The 21,189-nt window shown below is 44.7% G+C and overlaps 1 protein-coding gene and 1 long non-coding RNA gene across 4 annotated transcripts; one reads left to right on the top strand and one right to left on the bottom strand.

Annotated features, from left to right (window-relative positions):
• Positions 1-2,947: 2,947 nt before the first annotated feature.
• Positions 2,948-16,777, bottom strand: LOC136507359 (probable L-type lectin-domain containing receptor kinase S.7). Its single transcript, XM_066502114.1, has 5 exons — positions 16,658-16,777; positions 16,332-16,409; positions 15,836-15,887; positions 3,308-4,341; positions 2,948-3,073 (listed from the first exon to the last, which is right to left on the bottom strand). The coding sequence occupies exons 1-4, from the start codon at positions 16,775-16,777 to the stop codon at positions 3,416-3,418; spliced, it is 1,176 nt and encodes a 391-aa protein (XP_066358211.1). The 3' UTR covers positions 2,948-3,073; positions 3,308-3,415.
• A 747-nt stretch (positions 16,778-17,524) lies between these two features.
• LOC136509246 (uncharacterized) lies at positions 17,525-20,077 on the top strand. 3 transcript variants are annotated; one of them, XR_010772290.1, is made up of 4 exons: positions 17,525-17,940; positions 18,025-18,220; positions 18,905-19,097; positions 19,787-20,077. It is a non-coding gene; the product is annotated as an uncharacterized lncRNA (long non-coding RNA). The 3 variants fall into 3 exon arrangements; XR_010772289.1 differs by having other exon boundaries at positions 19,528-20,077; XR_010772288.1 differs by lacking the exon at positions 19,787-20,077 and having other exon boundaries at positions 18,905-19,511.
• Positions 20,078-21,189: the final 1,112 nt, after the last annotated feature.

Genomic DNA, 21,189 nt, shown 5'->3' with positions numbered 1-21,189 from the left:
CATGACGATTGTGAGGTCCCACCGGGCATGCCAGAATGCGTGTCGGCACAAAAACATGGTCATGGCGATGTGCTAGACACGCTGCAAGCCGAAACTATCCGAAGATCTGCTTAGCTTCAACCAGGACCAGTCGATCCTGAAAGCCCCAAAGGCGTGCCAATCAATTTGACCTGCAATTGACAAGGAGAGAAAGTTTTATCAGTAATTTCGGGTGGAATATGCCAGTGTTGCTCAGATAGTTCCAAGTATGCTACTTCGAGAGCAGCAAAACAGGGGAATCAACTAAATAGCCGAGACGAGGAGAAATCGACTATTAGGGACTGTGATGCTCGTGAGACATGATTGTTTTATGATAACAAGTACGATGCATCTAGATATAATTAACATCATCAGCTAGGTGGATATAACCAGTATAGGGCATTGAGCTGATGAGTTTAACGAGAAAGGATATAACATGTTAACAAATCGACTGTCTAGTATACATGAATCTACAAACGCTCTGAATCTAATCTGTTACCATCAATAGTGAGGTTCGACCAGATGGATACAGCTATGATAATGATAACAAACTAAAGCCAAAGAATCCACAAAACTATCTATACATTGACAGGCTAATGGAAAAACATGGTATATATATGAAGGCACGGGTGAATCGGCTAAAATAGCCGATGCAGGCATAGCAAACAAACAGAGTACATATCCCGATCATGAACAAAAACACTAATCGATAATCTCTAATCTAAAGCCTTACCAGTGAGGTTCGACCGGATCGATGCAGCTATGGTAGTGTTATTGAGTTTATCCAAGATTGAAACATGTCTCTGGATGCATACTATGCTTGATTAGAATAGAGATAAAACAGCCGATCTGGCATAATTAAGCCGTCAATCATGAGATATAAAGCGTGATCAGACTAGAAGACGACCAATTAAGATGATATGACGCCGATCTATCTCTATCTCAATCAGGTGATTTGTTATAATTAATAAAACATTAATTATAACAAGATCGATAACTGATGAATCAGCCAAAAACAGCAAGGAAAATCTTACTAATCTCGACAGATTTGATAACTGGTGATATTGTATTAAACAACAAGTTATTTAACACAAGATCGATAACTTTGATCCATATTATGACTCGTAAGAGATCAATCAGCTGATGCAGCCTTACAAATAATGATACAGATCGATAACTAACTTATATTATACTCGTAAAAGATCAATCGGCTGATGCAGCTTTACGAGTAATGATACAAGTCGTGACGGTACTCACAGACATGCTGGAGGTCGACCGGATCGATGTAGCCCCACTCGTTGAAGAACTCATTGATATCTACGGTACTCCTACTCCTAAGGGTTGGCGTGAAGCCGAAAAAAGTGATTGTATTGATTCCTCTTTTTACAATAGCCGAGGTCCAATATTTTTACCCGGAACCTAAACATGAATCCTACTCAAATACGACACATTACAATTCTTGGAATAAAATAAAACATTCTTAACTTAAGATAATTTGGACCCTAATCCTTTTCTTTTTGTAGAGTCCGACATATTCTCCCTGACGCCATCCGTACATAGTTCATTGACGTTGTTTGCTGACGTCATCTATAAAATAGCCAATTCCGACACTGCGTCAAAACCAGCCGATACCGATTCACATCTGATCGATTCCTTGATGATACAATCTTAGAAGCTTCAAGTTCCGTGTTCTTCTTTCCAAATTTTGGTGTAAACACATATATTGATGTGGTTTACTTATAGTAGTGGTATAGAGTAGTTAGATGGTATCTCCATCTCTATTGCCATTATGAATGATTTATTTTGAAACTGCCATTACGAATGATTTTGCTAGTGCTTGTTATTGCCTCCCGCTGAAATGATCGTCAACACACATAGTTCCAAATGAACCTGCAAGGATTGGACAAACTATCGAATCTCAAGATCTTTGGTTTATAATTGGGTGGCCACGGGTTTTCCTGGAGCTCATGAGATAAGGGTAATGCCCTATCGGGGTTCCTTTTGGATTTCTCGCCACGAAGGTGCTGGGGTTTGGCGGAACAACCTTCAAAATCATCACCTCTCAGGTCATTGTTTCTTGCTCTCGAGAGGTCGAAGACTTCTTTGTTCAGTTTGTTCTACAACTCTTCAGTTCTTCGTCTCTTTGTTTTGCAGCTCTTTGTTCAGCTTTATTTATTTCTTGCTTGTACGCTTCTAATTCACCAAACATTGGTTTTCGTTGACAGCTCGCACGTGTCTTTGTTCTCGAGGTCCTCATCTTCACCTTCGAATGCATCGTCATTAAGGTGCCCTTCGGCTAAAGCCCTTGTTGGGGCGATTTAATTGTTGACATATGTGTTGCGTAGATCTTCGGGGTTGGGTGGGATGGGTTGAGTTTTCTTCAATATCTCTGTGATCTCCATCATCTTACTCTTTCAGGGGCTATTCGAAAGTTCGAGCAACAAGCACGGGTGGGCGCCAAATGTTGGTCCTTGGATGATTGGTGGTCGAACTGGTAAGCGAAAGTGGAATAGTGAAGTGGTTGATGACAGAATGAAATACTATGTATCCTTTATATTCATGATAGGAAAATGGAATACTATGTATCCCAATATGGGCACGGGCATTCTAGTCCTTCTATCATACAGAAATTCAATCCGACGGTTTCTTTCACACCAGTGATTTCGTGTGCACAGAACACCTTGAGGGATAGGCTCACGCCCATGTAAGGCCTTAGGTCTTCGGGTTTTATGAGGATGATTTCACTGGATCCTTGGGTTACCCAGTGAACCTCCACCTTTCGAGCTCTCCAAATGACTTCGCGTGACGACACAGACACACGCTAACACCTGCGAAACCAAGCTTCTTGCAAACATCACTGGTTAGGACGGCGAAATGCCGTAGTAGGAGGGTCCCCAGAAGGGTACCGGCTACCAATAAGCTTGATGTATGTTTGAAGATTGTTGTATTATGGATGTGATATAAATCAGTTACTAGACATCGGTACTGACTAGGCTTGGATGAACAACAACTACTACACCATCAGCTATTCTTCCACCAAATGGAAGGTTTAGTCCTCCAACCAAGTTTTTCATTTTCGGATATTAAAATTTATCGGGGGTCAAAGATAAAGAGAATAAACAGGATATATCAGAAATATCGGACCAAATTCAAATAAAAATTAATTTGAATTTAAGTAAATTTAAACAAAATTTGTACGAAAAAGATAGATATTTCCTTATCGGCACCTACGGATAAAGAGGATATATCGGAAATATCAGGAGATTTCGTCCGATATTGGAAACCATGCCTCCAACAGCCTCCTCGAATATATAGTCATCGTGGATAAGTTACCTTCGACGAAACGAAGTATGAGTGCACAACATTGAGTGATGTTTAGAAAGCATTTTCCTAGTGCTTACACGCATTTTTCAATGTCCTGACTGATGTTTGTCTCAACAACATTACGGGACTTGCGCTGGGTGATCTCCGATGATGGTTTGATGCCCGTCGCCAAGCTATCACAGTGCTCCGTCTCCTCCCAGTGTCTCCTGTCAGAATCACGATGATCTGACTCCACAAAATCGCCATCATCATCGGCATTGTCTGAGAGCAGTAGCTGCTCTCCTTCCGGTGGCCAAACGAAAGCCGGCTTCACTAGCGGCACTGCCGGCGGCGGCATCGACTTGGCGATGACCTGCACCACCTGATCCATGCTCGGTCGGTCTGACGGGTTGGGGCTGCTGCACGCCAAACCCAGGAGCAGCAACCGGGTGGCGTCCTCATTGTCGTCAGAGCTGAAACCTCCCATGGTGGTGAGCTCATCCTCTACGGCTTCCAACAGCCTTCCCTCGCCATGAAGCCACCAGACCCAGTCCATGAGCAGCGGGAACGTGGAATCCGCAGCACCGAGCGACCTCTTGCCGGTGACGACCTCGAGGACGAGCACCCCAAACGCGTAGACGTCGGTCTGGCGCGTGGCCTTGTGGCTGACGGCGTACTCCGGCGCGATGAAGCCCCAGGTGCCGGCGACGCCCATGTCGGTGAAGGAGGTCTTGTCGAAGGCCACGACGCGGGCGAGGCCGAAGTCGCCGAGGCGGCCACGGAAGTCTGCGTCGAGCATTATGTTGCTGGCCTTGATGTCGCGGTGGAGCACGGCGCGCTCGTACTCATGGTGGACGTAGTGGAGACCGGCGGCGATGTCCTTGATGACATCGTAGCGTGTCTGCCACTGGAGAATTGGAAGCTGCTGGTGGCGTTTCTCACCGAAGAGATGTTGGTCCAGGCTGCCATTGGGCATGTACCGGTAGATGAGAAGGAGCTCTCCATTCTCGCAACACCAACCTGAAACATATATTTGTATTTCACCACATTTAGCAAACTTTTTTCTTGAGACAAATCTTTGAGGGATAAACTACACTTGTGGTCCCTAAGGTATCATGTTCTAATCTAGGTCCCTAAACTATGAAATTGAATATTTAGGTCCTTATAGTATTTAAGTACCTCAATCTTGGTCCAAAACACAAACAGCCACGACATAGCCCATTTGCTAACGTGGTGCTCCGACGTGAAACTAATATATGAGCCTATTACAACTCATAATTAGACAAGTGATCTCTAAACTATCATTCGATTCACATCTAGATCTCCAAATTACACAGTTGGGACCCTAATGATCTAATGAAGTACTACAATCCGATCCAAATTATCAACTTGGCCCTCCGAGAAGGACATGTCCACAATGCTCCCTTCGACTTGCCGCTATGTTGCAACTACGAGGAGCTAAGTACCACATCCAAGTACATCAAGGGTTTTTTTGAGAGATCACCGGGAGGACGAACTGTCCAGACCTAAAATTCATTACCACATATTTCGCCAAAAGCTGGTAATGGTAGTTACAATTTGGATCATGAGCCCAGAGTTACAAAGCAAGAAAGGCGAGAAAGAGAGCACAAACAAAAGAACAACAATCACTTGCAACCACGGGGAGAAACAACAAAGCTACAACTCCTAGGCAGAGGGAAGTCGATGATCGCCAAACATTTTGCACCGCCAATAGATAGAACTCCAATTATCTCCTTTTCCACGAGCGACTGTAAGGCACTGAGTCAAGATAACATACGACAGTCGTGATGTACATCTTCTATGGAGTTCATCTAGGATCCAATTGCCTTCCACCTACAGCCCTAAAGGGGAGGAAGCTTTAAGGCTTGGATGGCAGATGATTGGAGAACGAGGAGATCCAAGAGAGGGGATCATGGTCAGCTAACCCGGCATATGATGAGAAGATGTAATCAACGAACCTAATGAACGTTAGAGCAAATATACTGGCAGCAAACACCATCTAGCAAACAGCTTCTGCCCCCATATATGAAGTGCAAGCAAATCGGTCACCTTGCAGAAGAGTTCTGATGATTAAGTCTGAGACGGCGTACACCACGATGATGCCTACAAGTAGGATGCGACATCGAGTATGCCACTGCCATCGGCCTCAGACATCTAGAGCTAGGTTTTCAACAGGAGATATTCTAAAGTAACATGGGTGGGGCGACAACGAGGCCTCCAAGGAGGTTAGCAGCGCCCAAGGGTGTCGCCGTCGATAGCAAGGCTCCTGAACCCATGAACTATAGATCGCCTTCTCAGAAAAAGGATGGCCGATCCATTGCATGATGGCACGCCCACACCCCCAACACCTTGAGCCCTTGATAGCTCGCACATGGCAGTGGGCGACACCACCACTGGAAGCGCCATGGTGATGCTGTGGGATCTCATGGGCACCGAATCAGCCCCAAGTTGTATCACGCTCGATATGCTGCTGCTGTGCTGGCATGGCTCAGGCACGTCACACCAGTAGCAAGCCGCTTCTGCCACCACGGAAAGCACATCTTGAACCAGCTAGGAGCCTCCTGACTGCAGCACAACGCCCTGCCTCCCGGACATGCACGGGGTGCGTCCCAGCCAAGGAGAACGGAGTGCTCACCGGGCTCAGCCACCAAACGCCAGGGGAGTTCAGACTGGCCTTTCTTCCGCCACCATGGCCTGCAACTGGTCAGATCTGACCATAGGGAGATCCAATTCGCCCAACCCCGCCACCAAGAGCGGACGCAAGGAGAGGAATGAGGAAAGGGCGCCGCGACTAGGGGAAGACAACAATAGCCTCTGCACCTACACGAGATCCTAGTGTGCCATTGATGTCGCACCTGCGAGCCCGGCCGAGCTTACACCAGAGAACGAGCAGAGCGCAGATGCGTGATGGAGGAGCACGGATCTAGCCGTCTCCTACATGGATCTATAGCTAGCTCGGCCGCGCAGCCACACCACCACCGGCCATGGTAGCCTGCAGCCATGGAGGAGCGAGGAGGATAAAGTAGAGGAAGAGGGTGTAAGCCCCCGCTGCCGCAGTCGTCACCTCCGCGTGGGCAACCGCCGGCGAGCTCTGGCAGTAGTAGAGGATGGGATGGGAGGGAGGGAGCTAGTGGCGGTGTGGTCGGGGCCTCCACCAGAGTCGCCCGCGGATGGGACGACGCGGGGGCCTTCGTGGGTACATCAAGGTTGTAGCACCATGTGGGTTGATGCCTAGTTGCTTCTCGCCAATGTAGTGAACGACTGACGTGTCCTAGGACACACCTGACAACAATGTTCGGCCTAGCAGACTCCGTCCAACCATCACTACTAGAGAACAGACTTTAGAACGATGTCCCAATTTGACATTAGCCTCGGCGTTTTTTGCCTCCGGGACTAGAAGGCCTTTAGTCCCGGTTGGTGTCTCCAACCGAGACTAAAGGTCCCTGCCCAACGGCTAAACCGGGACTAAAAGTCCTCTAACCTTTAGTCCCGGTTGGTAATACCAACCCAGACTAAAGGTAGACCCTTTAGTCCCGGTTGGTAACACCAACCCGGACTAAAGGTCCCCTGATGGGTTAGTTCAAAAGGAAAGCATCCCATCCATTGTTAGATGTGTTGTGTAGGTGGGGTGGTAAGCTACGCGCGAGGCAGTGCATGAGGTCTTGGGTTCGAATCTCACAGGGAGCAGCGGTGGGAGGCATTATATTTTTTAAAGCTGGGAGGATTTTTAGTCCCGGTTGTAACAAACCGGGACTAAAGAACAACACCTTTAGCCCCGGATTGCTAGTCCCGGTTGGGAAACCGGGAATAGAGCTAGTTCCCAACCGGGACTAGATCTCATTTCTGTAGTAGTGCATACTCGAAAGTTGAGTTAATACATTGCTTTCCGAAATAAGATGGGAACTGGTAACAATGATGTCAATAATAAGCAAACTCTGAGAAGCAATGAATAGGTTGTTTTAGACCGGGATTGGGGTATTTAAATAGATCACACATAGTTTGAGGATGTAGATGTGAATCACATAATAATTCGAGGACCACCCATGTAATTATCAGTTGTGGACGCATACGTCGAATCTATGCTAGAGGGCCATGTTCGCTAATTGACTATGTCATGTTTACTTTGGACCAGGATTGTGGGTACTTAAACACTTCATGGACCGAAATATGCAATTTTTTGGTTTGACAACATGTATAAGAATAGCATAATAGTCTGGGAGCTACCAGTATAATTTACTCTTATTTGTGCAATGGAGCAGACAAATATCTTTGTGGACCCTACAACCAGTTAATATATAGTGAAAAAAAATATTGGGGGATTGAGTCTTGAATACAAAGAAGCAAATATATAACTCATAACTTAGTATAATAAATAGATTGAAGTCACAAATGTTAAGAAAACAAAGGTAATAATTGCATAGTGACTTATATTGGAGTAAAAAGGTTTAAGAGATCTTTAAACAAACAAGTATGCTAAATTTCTATTCCTAAAAACTTTCAAAATCAACGAGTTCTTGGATTAGCACCTAACATACAGTTGTTTTAAGTACCTAACGTAACCTGTTGTAGAGGTGGAACCACCAGCACCATATATATAGTCAAGTGGAGAAAAGTAAAGAGTCAGCATTGGCGCCTGGAAACTGCTGGAAGCCTGTGGACCGAGAACGTACCTGGAAACGCGGGAGATGATAGAAAATCCACGTCTGGATATGTATTCACTCTCGCAGGAGGAGCTATTTCATGGAAAAGCTCAAAACAAACCGTCACTACATCGTCCACAATGTATGTCGAGTTTGTAGCGTGTTATGAGGCAACGGGGCAGGTGAGCTGGCTAAAGAAGTTCATACCTGGTTTGAAGGTGGTTGACGACATCTATAGACCACTTAAGTTATACTGTGATAATAATCCAGCGGTACAATATGCTCACAACAATAAGTCAAGTGGTGCTACTAAACACATTGACATAAAGTATTGTGTTGTGAAAGATAAAGTCTGGGATCAAGTCATAAGTCTTGAGCATATAAGTACAGTAAAGATGCTCGCGGATCCGCTTACAAAAGGCTTACCACCCAATGTGTTCAGAGAACATGTAGCCGGCATGGATTTAAGGGAAAGCCTATAATTCCTGGACAAAAGAAGGCTCAAAGATAAGTATCTATTTCAGAACAGAGTAGTGTGTTGTAACTGTTAAATCTATCGGCAATGGACCATGACGATGAGACATGCTCTATGCACTAATCTGTAATGGAATGAACAAAAGTAAATGATATGAAAGTGAAAGATAGAAAGAGATCAAGGGGGAGATTGTTAGATGATCTCTAATCCTAACTGGACCCAACGGCCCAGTTGGGCCTTTGATTCGCGCCCTGATCGGGGGCGCCCAGCCCACCATGGCTGGAGGGCCCCTGTCACCCTACACTATAAAAAGAGGTGGGGGCTGGTGGCTCTTATCACGAGGTTGACCTAAGTCGAGCTCCCCACCGACAAACCCTAAACCCGATCTAAGTGAGGGGCGCAGCCAGTGACAGGAAGTACCTCCACCACTGCACTGCGCCACCGTCGATCTTCACCGCCGGCACCGCATCTCCGACCCGTCTTCCCTGACCATCGCTGCCCATGCACAGACTTCACCAACGAACCCGATGGCGGTCTCTGGATCATCCCCCTCCGTGGTGTCAGGTTCGTCAGCCCTCATCCACCCATCTCTGTTTCTCTCTCGTTGCATTAGAACGTGTTCTAGGTCTTTGATTCATCAAGCACCCCGGCTAGATCTACTCCTAGACGATCCGAATTGTTTAACAGGATTAGCACCTAACATAATTCTTTTTAAGTTAGGAACTACCATAACATGCTGTGGAGTCAGCACAGTCCAAGTGCAAAAAAAGTCAGAGTCAGCATTGGCGCGCCTAGATCAAATTGGTGGAAGCGTGTGGACCCAAAACGTACCTATGAGTGGAACTATATTCTGTGCCACTTAGATTGTAAATAAAAAAAGGGCCATCATGGGTGCACTACCTGGTAGGTAAATAGGTAGCAAGTGTTTGATTTATTCTACCACCAGATCATAAAAAGAGTTAAATGCACCAATGACTCTCAAACTTTTAAGGGTGAAAAGAGTGAAATGCACCAACGACTCTCAAACTTTTAAAGGTGTGTCACTTAGGTCCACAAACTTTGAAAATACATTTCTGAATCGCTAAACTTGTCAAATGGTGCATCGCAGGTCCATGCCAGCCACGTATGTGTCCTGAAAGGATCAAGATGTCCAAGAGGGGGGGTGAATTTGAGAGATTCAAGGAAGAAAAGGAAAAAAATTTGAACAAGAATTGCATCAAAATGAAGTGACCTTTTTTTGAGATTGAAGTTCTAGATCAGGAATGGCAGCATGAAGATGGTGAGGATGCATGCTAAAAAACAAAGAAAATGATGAGAATTCAAACAAGAAGTTATAAAAGGTGAAGAAAATAACAGAAAACTAGAATTGGGGATCCAGAGAGATGAGAGTACGTGACGGCTCAAGGAGACCGAACAGAGGTCGTAGCAGGAACAAGAAAGAAGAGAGCTTGTGACTGTAGAGAGAGGTCAATCATGGTGAGGAGGGAAGCCTAGAGGCTGGAATATGGCACAGGAGAAGAAGGGAGCGACGAGGGTAGAGGTAGACCTATTATGGGGGTTGTCGCCCCAACACGAGGCCCCAGGAAAATGTCGTCCACATCTTCTCTTCAGGATCTTTGTAACGGTCGAGAGACACAAAACTCCCCAAATGGCAAACCAACATATAACATGCAACATTGTACCAAGGGACTTAAATGGATTAAAGTAATTCACTAAGTTTATTGATATACACAAATAAGAGGTTACAAGTGTACAAGATTATATGCTTCACTTTCTACGGTTCGACTCTTCAAAAATTCTCTTAGATCTTATCGGAGTTTAACATGCGGTTCATCTTGGAATCGCCCGTTCCAAGGTCCACTGGTCATCGATAGAGTGAGCATTGGCTCAAGACAACCTAATCAAGATACCTGCAAAACAACTTAACGGCAACACCATGAGTATATTTTGTAATCGCGGGACTTAATTCCAACATAAATATTTGGAGGATGCAAGGACATTATCAGGCATTTGTACATTTGTAGAAAAGCAATGGTGTTTCTTAAAGATGACATGCTCATAAACCAACATTAACATGGTTGTTAAATTTATGCCAAGTAGTAAGGAGTGACATAATAAAGTTATCAACATTTATATTTCATCTCATAATCAAGTTTCATTATCAACACTACCATGTGTATAGAAAATAGGAACAACCAGAAGTGTCCGTCCTGAGAGACTTCAGGCTTTCGAAACTCTACAGAGGTGTACAACTGTATCCACACGGAAGAATCGGACTAACCACCATACCCGTGTGCGAGGGTAAGGGTTGCCTCACATCTCCAACCTTTCCCTAATCCGGCCCGAATGTCTCATGAAAGGTTTGATTTGTTCCCTGTTAATGCTACCACCATCTAACCAGCGCCATTTTCTTGCCAGTTTCACGGATAGACTGGTCGCGATCAGTTACTTGGCTTGCTGCCCCCATATGCGACATGTGGTCCATACGGGTGGTTACTGGGACTCATGTATCCCAATGCATGGTTCTTAACTGCTCTGCGAGCTACGTCACTTGAGATCCCACACTCACAGTGACCTACCCCTCGCATGAGCAAGAATTACCAAGTTGATCATCAAGTTCATATTTCAACTTGAGGTGAGTCCTTACTCATGGTTAGGAAAGTAGATAAGCTGTATCCCTCATCTATTTTAGTGATTAGTTATCCTGATGTAGTATCCTACATGCGCAAGCATGAGTTGCCTTCTCATACTCGACTTCTAACGTTACTAAGCAAGCAAGCAATTAAGCGTTCCAAACCCTATTAATTAAATTAAGGCTCTAATTAATTAATGGGTGGTTCTAATTTAATGAAGCAACATTAATTTGTTAATCATATCTATATGAAAATGCATAACTCATAATGAAACAAGATAAGTATCCAAAATAGGGTTTATAATAGTGGGGTGCCTGCCTGGTTATGCCGTTCGAACAAATTTGAAGCTGACGATGATGACTTATATACGTTCCTCACGCTACACGATTCCCTGAAAGAAACGGAGATCAAGATTGAAGATAACCGATAAGGAGGTAAAGATTGAGACTTGATTTGGAACTTGAGAAGAGATGACTAACAGGGCTCCCTAAACAATCTCACACTTCCTGTTAACTGACGGACTCTCCGCGATATGTGGCGGACTCTCCATCGGGTTGGACTTTGAGGTGACTTGGTTCTGGTTTGACTTTGTTAGGGTTGGCGGACTCTCCATCGGTGGTGATGGACACTCCACGATCTGACGGACGCTCCGAAGAACACTCCGGTGGTTTAGGACTTAGGCATTTCTAGGGTTTACATCCATCATCGGACGGTCTGAACCATGTGACGGATGCTTCGGTGAAAACTGGGAGGTCTCGGTTTATGGTTGGGTTTATAATTCAGCGGACCCTCTGTGAAAGATCACAGACTCTTCGCTGGAGACATGGTGCTCTCGGGTACTTCAGTTACTCACTCTATAAATTGGCAGACACTCCGCTTGATATGGCAGACTCTCCATTGACTCACTCCAAAGGAGTATAAGGCTCTGTTGGGTGACTTTCTGGATCTAGCGGACACTCCATCGCATCTGATGGACGCTCCCCTGAACGGTGTCGATAGAACCTATGTTCATAGCTTTTCATGGGTTATCTTGGGTTTCAAGCCTAGATGTGTGGTGCTGTGATCTATGCATGTGCAAGACATCCTTAGGGTAGTTTAGGTGATTCACTAGGCTCAAGATAGCTAGATTTTGAGCTAGATTTGATAAGTGTAACTTTGGGTTTGGGATTAAACCAAAAAACATGAGAAAATAGAGATAATTCATGAGATTGAGGTGAAATCCTTAGCTCTGAGATTTGAGAGCTTCTATAGCCAAAAACTCGAAGATCCAACTTCTTTCTATCCAAGTTTCTTCATCCAAAGAGAGATTTGCTCTTTATGGGCTTCTCCTTGCAAACATTCCAAAGAGATGAATCAAAGGACAATCCATAGGATAGTTGGATGATTGAGCTAGGTGAGGATCTCTTGAACTTACTCCTACATATGATGGAACCACCACCAGCAAGCAATCTCCAAGCTTTCACCAAAAATCACAAATTAGATGCTTGGAGAGGAATCTAAGAATGAGAGATACTTCTCTTGAGGTCACCATGAGTGAAGTTGAAGATGTTGATGGTGTCCAAGAGGTGTTGGTGGTGCTTCCCTTCCTCTCTTTCCTTTCCTTCTTCAATCTATGCTCCAACTCTTTCTCTCTGTAGTTCTAGGGTTCATCCTTGTTCTTGGGTTGTAGAGAGAGAGAGAGGGAGAGTTGCAAATGAATGGGTGGGTGAGAGAGTGGGTGAGATGGGGTGGCTTTAGCTGATGAAATGTCCAAACTCATGCTGACATGTGGGTCCAAGATTCAATAAAAGAAAACAGCTCATTCCCCACTTGTCTTTGTTGTTCTGGGATTTACCGGATGGTCCGGTGAATCTAGCAGAGTCTCCAGCAGTTCTCTATCTTTGCTGAATTGACTAAGTCATTGGGTGGCTTGGTATTGGAGACTAAGAATTCATATTCTAGGGAACTCTCTGAAGTTGAGTTGGTGTTGACGATGTCAATAGAATGATTACTAATCCTAGTAAGGGATTCTTCATTGCTTCCATTGTTAGCCTGATCATATCTATCCGGGGATACTTGCGGGGTAATTTGATGGATTCTAATGATCGATCTAGCTCAAGGAACCAGGGATCTCCACAAAAGCTCGTTAGGTTGCTTCCTCTGATGGCCCAAAATAAGAGCCTATATTGTAACAAACTCGGATCGTTACACCTATGGTTTGGGGGCAGCCCACGTTGTGGAGGTAAGAGCGGCAGGCATGCATGGATTTGCACCGTGGATGAGCTTGGACGAGAGAAGGCACTGAGGTAAGAGAGGGGGTGCGCGGTGGAGTCTGAAGGGGGAAATGGTAAATGGGAATTGAGGGGAGCGGTCACGAGTCTACCTCGTGAGAAAATATGTTCTCACGGGCACGAGTTGGCCCTTTGACCTACATGAATCTTAATGTAAACAGGACCGTTTGATGGCAGCTGCCTACTTCATCTTATCATTTCCAGTGCATATAGAAAGAATATGTGTACAATATACTGATCGTTGGCATTATATTGACCGCTGGTATTCCCCCCAAAAAGGAGTATGTGTATACACTGTATTGACCGTGATGGCATCATATTGACTCCCATGCATGACTGCTTAATCCTGCGTTGTAACTTAAACCATCCAAAGTACCCATCCAAAGTACCCGATGATGCTTTTGGCTTTAATTTTGTGCAAATTTCACCAATCTACAAGCCACAACAGTGATCACAAATAAACTGATAATGGGTGTAGCAGTTCATTTGGAGCACAAAAGCATAAAATCTTTTAGGATCTGTCATATGCTAAACTACCAAAGTAAGGGTACATTTGGAATAGCTCCAGCGCCGGTCAAAACAACTTTTTTTAGCTTTGGCTTCTCTAGTTAGAAAAACATTTGGACAAAGCAATTTTTGTTATAGTCGAAAACATTGAAATGTCTGTAATATCTAAATTTTTTTCTACTTTCTTTTTTTCCTTCTTTTCTTTTCTTCCTTGTTTCCTCTCTTACTTCTCCTTTCTTTCTCTACTCTCTCCACTTTATGCACTCTCGATCCCTCCATGCCTTCCACCCGCATGTGCCCTACATGCCTCCCACCCACCCGCATGTGCCCTCCACATCCTCACCATCGGTGCCCTGGGCGTGTTTTGTGCCCTGCATCCAAGCTGGCTTGGCCGGCGCTATGCAAAAAACTTGTGGTTTGGTTCCCTACACGGCTGCCAGAGCCTAGCTGGCCAAATGCCACATGTGCCTGTCTCCAGAGAAACGCGAATCACTTCCATTTCTCTTGAGCTTGGCTCAGGCGGCCACACGTTGTGGCTCATGCGAGAGTAGCCCTGGACAAATTTTACCGAGAACCGAACCGAATTTATCGAGAACCGAAGTCTCAGCTGTTCCGTTCTCATTTCCGAGGAACTGAAATTTGTTCGGTAAAATCGGTTCCCCCCTCGGTTAACCGAACTAACCGAGAAACCGAAAATAGTGTAGTAGTGTGTTGTCTTAGTGTCTTGCACTCTTGCTAAATGCTGATGCCTTGCTTTAGAAGTTAGCACTCTATATTATGTATTTGTTACTCTATTCGACTGTTATATTTGTCATTGTGGTTTTGTATGCAATCCTGCTGAAATGTTGTCAAAATTTGCTATTGAACATGCTGTTACATGGATTTTGGGTGCTGTTCGTTTTTTTTGTTCTACCCGGAACCGAACCGAAAGAACCGATACCGAACTTAGTCGGTTCCATGTTTTTTGAAGAACCGATCAGTACTGGTTTTCTGAGAACCGAACTTCTTCAAAAACCGAGAACAACCGAACGCCCAGGGCTACGCGAGAGAGCGTAGGTGCAGCAGCAGGCAAACAAACAGGCAAGAAAACAACTGATATGTATATCAAATATGTGTTCATTGAGTCAACCAAGGTCCTCCGTGTATTTGTTCCTAACTACCAGGCTATCCTCGTCATCGAACTCGCCGCCACCTTACCCAAGCCTCCCCCACCATTGCCGCCTGGACATCACGCCGTGGTGGGCCTTCGCCCTTCGCTCCGTATCTTAGTGACTCCTTGCCAAGGGATCCCCGCCACACCACGTTGCGTCTAGCACAACACCTTGCCCGTCACTCGGCTGTTGGAGATGCCCACACTGGTGAAGCCTGTGACGTCGCTGCCGCCCATTCATTCACACCAGTAGCAAGGGCACAGAAGCATGTGGTCAAGGGCATCCATGTTCAATCAGCCATGGGTCCACGGATGCCTCGCTAAGGAGTCAGTGGAAGTTGTTTTTTACCTCCAGCATTTGCCCACCCCATGTGAGAGCACCTCCCGGCCCGTTTGGTTCTGAAGATGATGGAGAGAAGCTCCACACCAGACCGACCCTAAAGGTTGCAGGTGGCCATGTCTCTACCGTGCAGCTGCCTAAAGTCAGTACTTATTAGCCCAGAACTCACAAAATTACTGTTGTACTTTGATGGGATCCCCTACAAAAGAAGCTGCCCATCTCTTGCTACCACGCAGGGAAACTAATAAGATGCGCTAGCAAGGAAATAGAGATATTGTTGTCATTATTTGATGTAATCGGCTAACAAGAAGCATATTCTTACTACATTCTAGGGCAAAGTGGTCCATGTCTCCCCTGAATCTCTCTACTCCATGTCATGTGAGCGTGCTAATGCCGGGTGGACAAGCACGTGACACGCTCCCGACTTCCCCCAGACCAATCTTGAGTCACGCTCTCTCGGTACCACCTTTGGGCGTACCTTCATCCATGGGCACCTTCGCCGGGCACCAACCTTCATGGATCCTGATCTTCTGATCCGCTCAAAGCAAACAAATTAGAGGGAGAATCATACCATCGCTAGACGAGTCATCCAAGTGTGAAGGTGTGGGAATAGGGCGATTGCTTTCTCAAGGTGCGCATCACAACATTAATGTTGTTTAAATTGGTGTGCACAGATCCGATTCTTCTATTGCTGATATGGATGATAGTGGTTCTGATGATTATTGGTGGGATTTTAACATGCCGAAACCTACGATTTGGAGGTACCTGAACGAAATGCGTGATGTGACCCTAAAATTTATAAGAAAATAATATAACAAAAGCATACTTTTATTTTATTATAAAGCTTCAAATATACGTTGTTCTTTTTTTTATGAGAATTACATAGTACAACGTACGTAAACCCTACCCCTATATAAGCGCCTCCGAAGGACCGAGCCGGTAGATTTCGAGATTCATGAAGTGACCACTGGCACCTCGCTATCGACGAGGACGTCGTCTACCAGCGAAAGTATAGCGCCGTTAAATCCTGGAATAAATCCAGGAATACAATACTAGAACATATCAAATCTTGATGTAAAACGATACAAAAAGTACTTCAGCAACAAACTGACCTTATGTTCTACTGAAAAGCATCATTCTCTTAGTCGGCCTGTTCGCTGGTTGGTTTTTGGGCTGATTTGGGCTGGCTGGTGCTGGTTTGTTGTGAGAGGAAAACACTGTTTGGCTGGCTGATTTGGACTGGCTGAAACCAACAAGCGAACATGCTGAGTATTCTTTGAAATGAAAGCCGTGTGCGTACCGAGCTGACGACGTGTTGGCTCCCGGTGGACGACGACTTGGCGTCTTGGCAATGAACCGATGGTTGCACGGTCGCCGCGGTGCCGAAGTCTAGCAGCGGCGCGACAACAATTTGCAGCATGTTCGGGAGGCCGTATCGTATCGTGGATTATTTACTGCTGGCTGGTTTGGTGTGAGAGAAAAACACTGTTCCCGGCTGGAAATTTACGATCGTTTATGAGCAAGCGAACAGGCTGTTGGTTTGCAGCAAAGGAAAATAAAACGTCGCCGGCCAATCTGTACCTATGGGCTATGGGGAAGCCGAGGACCAAAGCAGGCTGGTGGGCTATGCATGGCGGATGGCCATGGGCCTTACGTTGGGCCAACTCCAATTAACAAATTATTGATTGTAGGCCTAGCCATTAATTAATTGCTACTTACTATTTAGTGTATTGTGTAAATTCGGAGGCCCTGAAGAGTCGCACACTTTGCACCTGCTAATGTACGGGCCTGGATTTTAATAATTATGGTATTGCTGCGATCCGATCAATGGTCCTGAGCAAGTAATGTATAAGGGCACTCACACTGTACCTAAAAAGGTAGCATTTAACATTTTATGCATGTACAGGAATGCACCGACAACACCGTAGCCATTGTGGAGTGCTGCAACACACTGCAACATGTCTCTCCGTAGAAGGCATTCTGTTAAAGGCATTTTTTTAAAGTGTCTTAATTTCTTATTTTATAAAGGCATTTCTCTCAAAAAAGACCTCTGAAAATAGTTTTTTAAAGGCAAAACAATAAAATGCCTTAAATGCCTGCAATAATTAGAGGCGTTTTATCAAAAAAAAAAAAAAAGCCTCGGTACCTATAACATTTTTGAGGCGTGGGGCGGGCGGCACAGCTGTGGGGAGGCGGCGCGACTGCATCAGGCGGCGCGGGGAGGACAGCGCGGCTGCAGGGAGGCAGCGCGGGGAGGACAGCGCGGCTGCAGGGAGGCGTCGCGCCTGGGTCAGGCGGCACGGGGAGCACGGCGCAGCTGCGGGGAGGCGGCACGGCTGCATCGGGCGGCGCGAAGTGGATGGCGCAGCTGTGAGGAGGCGGCGCGGGGAGCACGGCGCAACTGCGTCGGCGCGGGGAGATTTGCTGGGTTCGTCGAGATTCTGAAGCGTCGGCTTCGTCGGGTACGCCGTATCCTCAAGTGCTCCTCCACGAAGACTCTGCCTAACACGGAACCGGGCATGTTGATGGTGTCTGTATCGACATGGATTACACCCAACACGTGTTCCATAAAATGCGCTCAAGGTAATAAGAATTTCTGACATCCTCCGTCGATCTACCTTCACCCGTGCGTCCTCATTCAGATCCAGATCCCTATATTCTCTACAGCTGCTTGTCCTCCAAGGTTGCCTCTCTGGTACTCATGATGATCTCCTTCCTCGTCGGTGTGCCTTCGGCCTAATCTGAACCCCGTGGCTTCCATGCTGCCATGGCCCGAAGAGAGCTGTCCATCAACTTCTCTGAGGCTGCACGCTGGTGGTGCCACATACGACATGAAATTCCTAATCGGCACGCCACGGCATAGGTGATTGACGCTGGCACTTACCATGCAGTATTATTGCTACAAAATGTTTTGCTGCCTATTACTACTTTTTTTTCTGGAAGTTTCACTCAGTAGAGTAGTGCTAAGCTTGATTGCTATCAGTCTAGCTGTAAAGCTTAACAAGGTTTCCTGAATACAACGTAGGGTGAATATCCAGCTGCTTGCCAGTAACTACGGTTATTCAGTTAGCATGTATCAGCAGCTCACCCTCCTGTTGTTTATGATCTTTAGCATATGAACTTTGCAACGACTACTGTAGTCATGACCCTGTACTTATCTTTTAGTTGCTTGGTCAATTTTGGGGACTGCTATTTTTCTTATATCAACTGTTGAGGTGAAATTCAGTTACCCATTGTGATTTAGTGGTAGTTTTATGAACCCGTTGTGATTTAGTGGTAGTTTTATGGTAATCCGGCAGTTGATAATATTCATTTGACTGAGCTTCTTGACTAATATAATTGTAATTTTCATGGATTTAACCAAATGATATATATAGTCACAATATTAATAACCAAACTCTATTGGCCGTTATATGATTTGTGCATATGGATTCTTCAGTTCAATGTTATAGATATCTGATAAATCTTCAATATCTATATTATAGTTTGGAGCTGTAATTTCTGACATGCACTATGCATTGAAACTCACTTAGTTCACCATTTGCAGCGTGTAACTGGCAGGGACACTATAGCGTTATAGTCAGATGAGATATGCCAGCCTAAGGTTATTTGGTCCCTTCTCCCTTTTTTGCGGAAACAAGAGGGGTCAAGGACCCCAGGTCACTGTAAGCAAGATATAAGGTCTACTTTTTCTCCAGGTCAGAGCTCTTTCATCATTGGGAATGTCTACGATCATTCCGGTATGTCTCTAATAGAGCTTCTTTATCCTGAATCCAGCAAGCAAGCATTCAACACATGCAAAGGCACTAAATACTGGTTCATAGTATGCCAGAAAAGAAACATTGTTATTACTGATTTTATCTATTGGCCTGCTTGTAGTAGGGTAACTCACAAGTTTCACTACCAAAGATTTAAAGTGGGCACCAATTAAAAGTTAGAAGTTGGTATATAATATGGTAGAGAAGGAGGATTATTTATGACTGGTCCTACCCAAATTATTTGTCTTTGGAAAGGTTGCATGTCGACACAATAAAAAAGAAGAACTCCACTCGCAAATATAATCAATAGAAGCAGATTCAATGAGATATTTTGACACACCCATCCATTTTAGTGTTAGCCTCCGTTTTTATAACTGGTTAATGCAATGAACTGGCTTTCTTTTTCTCGCAGATACTCTTAGAGATCATGAATTTGGTTAAGATGTTGGACTCTTTTGCCATTAGAGTTCTAGGTTCCTGTCTGCAGGAAATTGGAAAACTCTGAGCGTACATTTTCATTTGCAATGAATTGCTGAATTTTCATCGTTACATCTTAGGTAAATCTACTAAAGTTTAATTATTTCTAAAATTGATTGCTGCTTGTTTTGCTCTACTAAAGCTTCGTAGGCTTATTGCTATTTTAAATTTGTTCCTCAACTTAAATTATTCAGCTTAAATCTGAGAAGAACAAGTCCATTAGAGCACTGCAACACAATGGAAGACACACCACAGTGAATACATATTGATTTTAAGGGCGACAACAACATGCTTATAAATTTGTAGAATACTTGGTCAAAAGCAGAGAAAGGGTGTTGCTGTAGTAGTATAGGTGTCAAACTGTCACTGCTATGTGGTGGACTATATGGAAACTCAGAAGTTTAGCTTTTGTATTAGAAAATTAATTACCTGCTTGCTGATACTATTGTCATATTTTGTTTCTGTATGTGACTAGCTGATGGTTTGTTGTGGATTACAGAAACCTAGAGTGAGCGAGCAGGGGGGGGGGGGGGGGGGGGGGGGGGGGGGGGGGGGGGTGCGTGCAGGGAAGGTAGAGGTTGCTGACCTTTGGATTTGATAATGGCAAGAAGCTTGTTGGTGGTAGTGTCACCATTCTCTTTCTGGTACTAGTAGTTATATAGTATGAGACTATGAGTTATAGGTACTTGTCTTTTGTAATTTGAGCATGTTATTGTCAACACCTTGAAAGGCTTGTCTGCAGGACTCGAGAAACAGCACCTAGAAGAATTTTATGGCTGCACAAGAGTAGTTCAGAACTTAAGTTGCATGCTGTCAGCACTGTTGGTGTGACTATGGATTAGAGATGTTTTGTTCTCTTGACTGAATATTTGAATCGTTGTAGTAAAGTCATAGTGGTCTTCCTCTGCTGAATCCATAGTAGTTTAGCTTTCTGTATGAAAGCTTATGTCTGTATAATGAAAGATTTTAAAGTTTGGTGCATCCAATGTTAATGTACTAAATTGATATTGGTCGAAAGGGTTGCATGGATACCTTGGTTTTGGAGGCATTTCTAATAACGCCTCCATCAATGTTTGAAGGCAAATTCTAGAGTGCCTCTAAAAAGTATTCTAGGCAGCCAGAAAATGCCTTTAAATGTTGATATTAAAAGGGATTATGGAAAAAACGCCTCAAAAGACCTTTTACTTCCATGTTTTAGCCGGCGTTTTAATAAATGCCTCAAAAGGTCTTTGAGGGCTGTTTTGACCATTTTTGAGGCATTTATAAATGCCTTGTACAATGAGTGATGGTGTAGTGACAACTGAAGCTTCGCTGAAATTGACCGTAAGCTTATGGTGCGTCATAGCCGAATAAAAAAAATCTGAATCTTCATCCTCCCGTCCTTTCTCTCCACTGTGTTGTTGGACACATTTTTTTTTTTGAGAACACGCTTATGCGCGTATTTCATTAAGAAGCTAAGAGTTTCGAAAACAAGGTAACAGAAACTTGGTAACAAAACATTACCAAGCCACCTAGCACTACTGGATCCAAAGGTAAGACACTACATTGTTACAAAAGATAGCTACCAGCACAGCGGCGCTCAAGCTGAAGCACGCGT

The sequence above is a fragment of the Miscanthus floridulus genome, chromosome 15, assembly GCF_019320115.1.
Source record: "Miscanthus floridulus cultivar M001 chromosome 15, ASM1932011v1, whole genome shotgun sequence".
In the NCBI taxonomy this organism is placed as follows: domain Eukaryota; kingdom Viridiplantae; phylum Streptophyta; class Magnoliopsida; order Poales; family Poaceae; genus Miscanthus; species Miscanthus floridulus.
The sequence above is the reverse complement of the archived record's forward strand: the minus strand, read 5'-3'. Positions and strand labels throughout refer to the sequence as shown.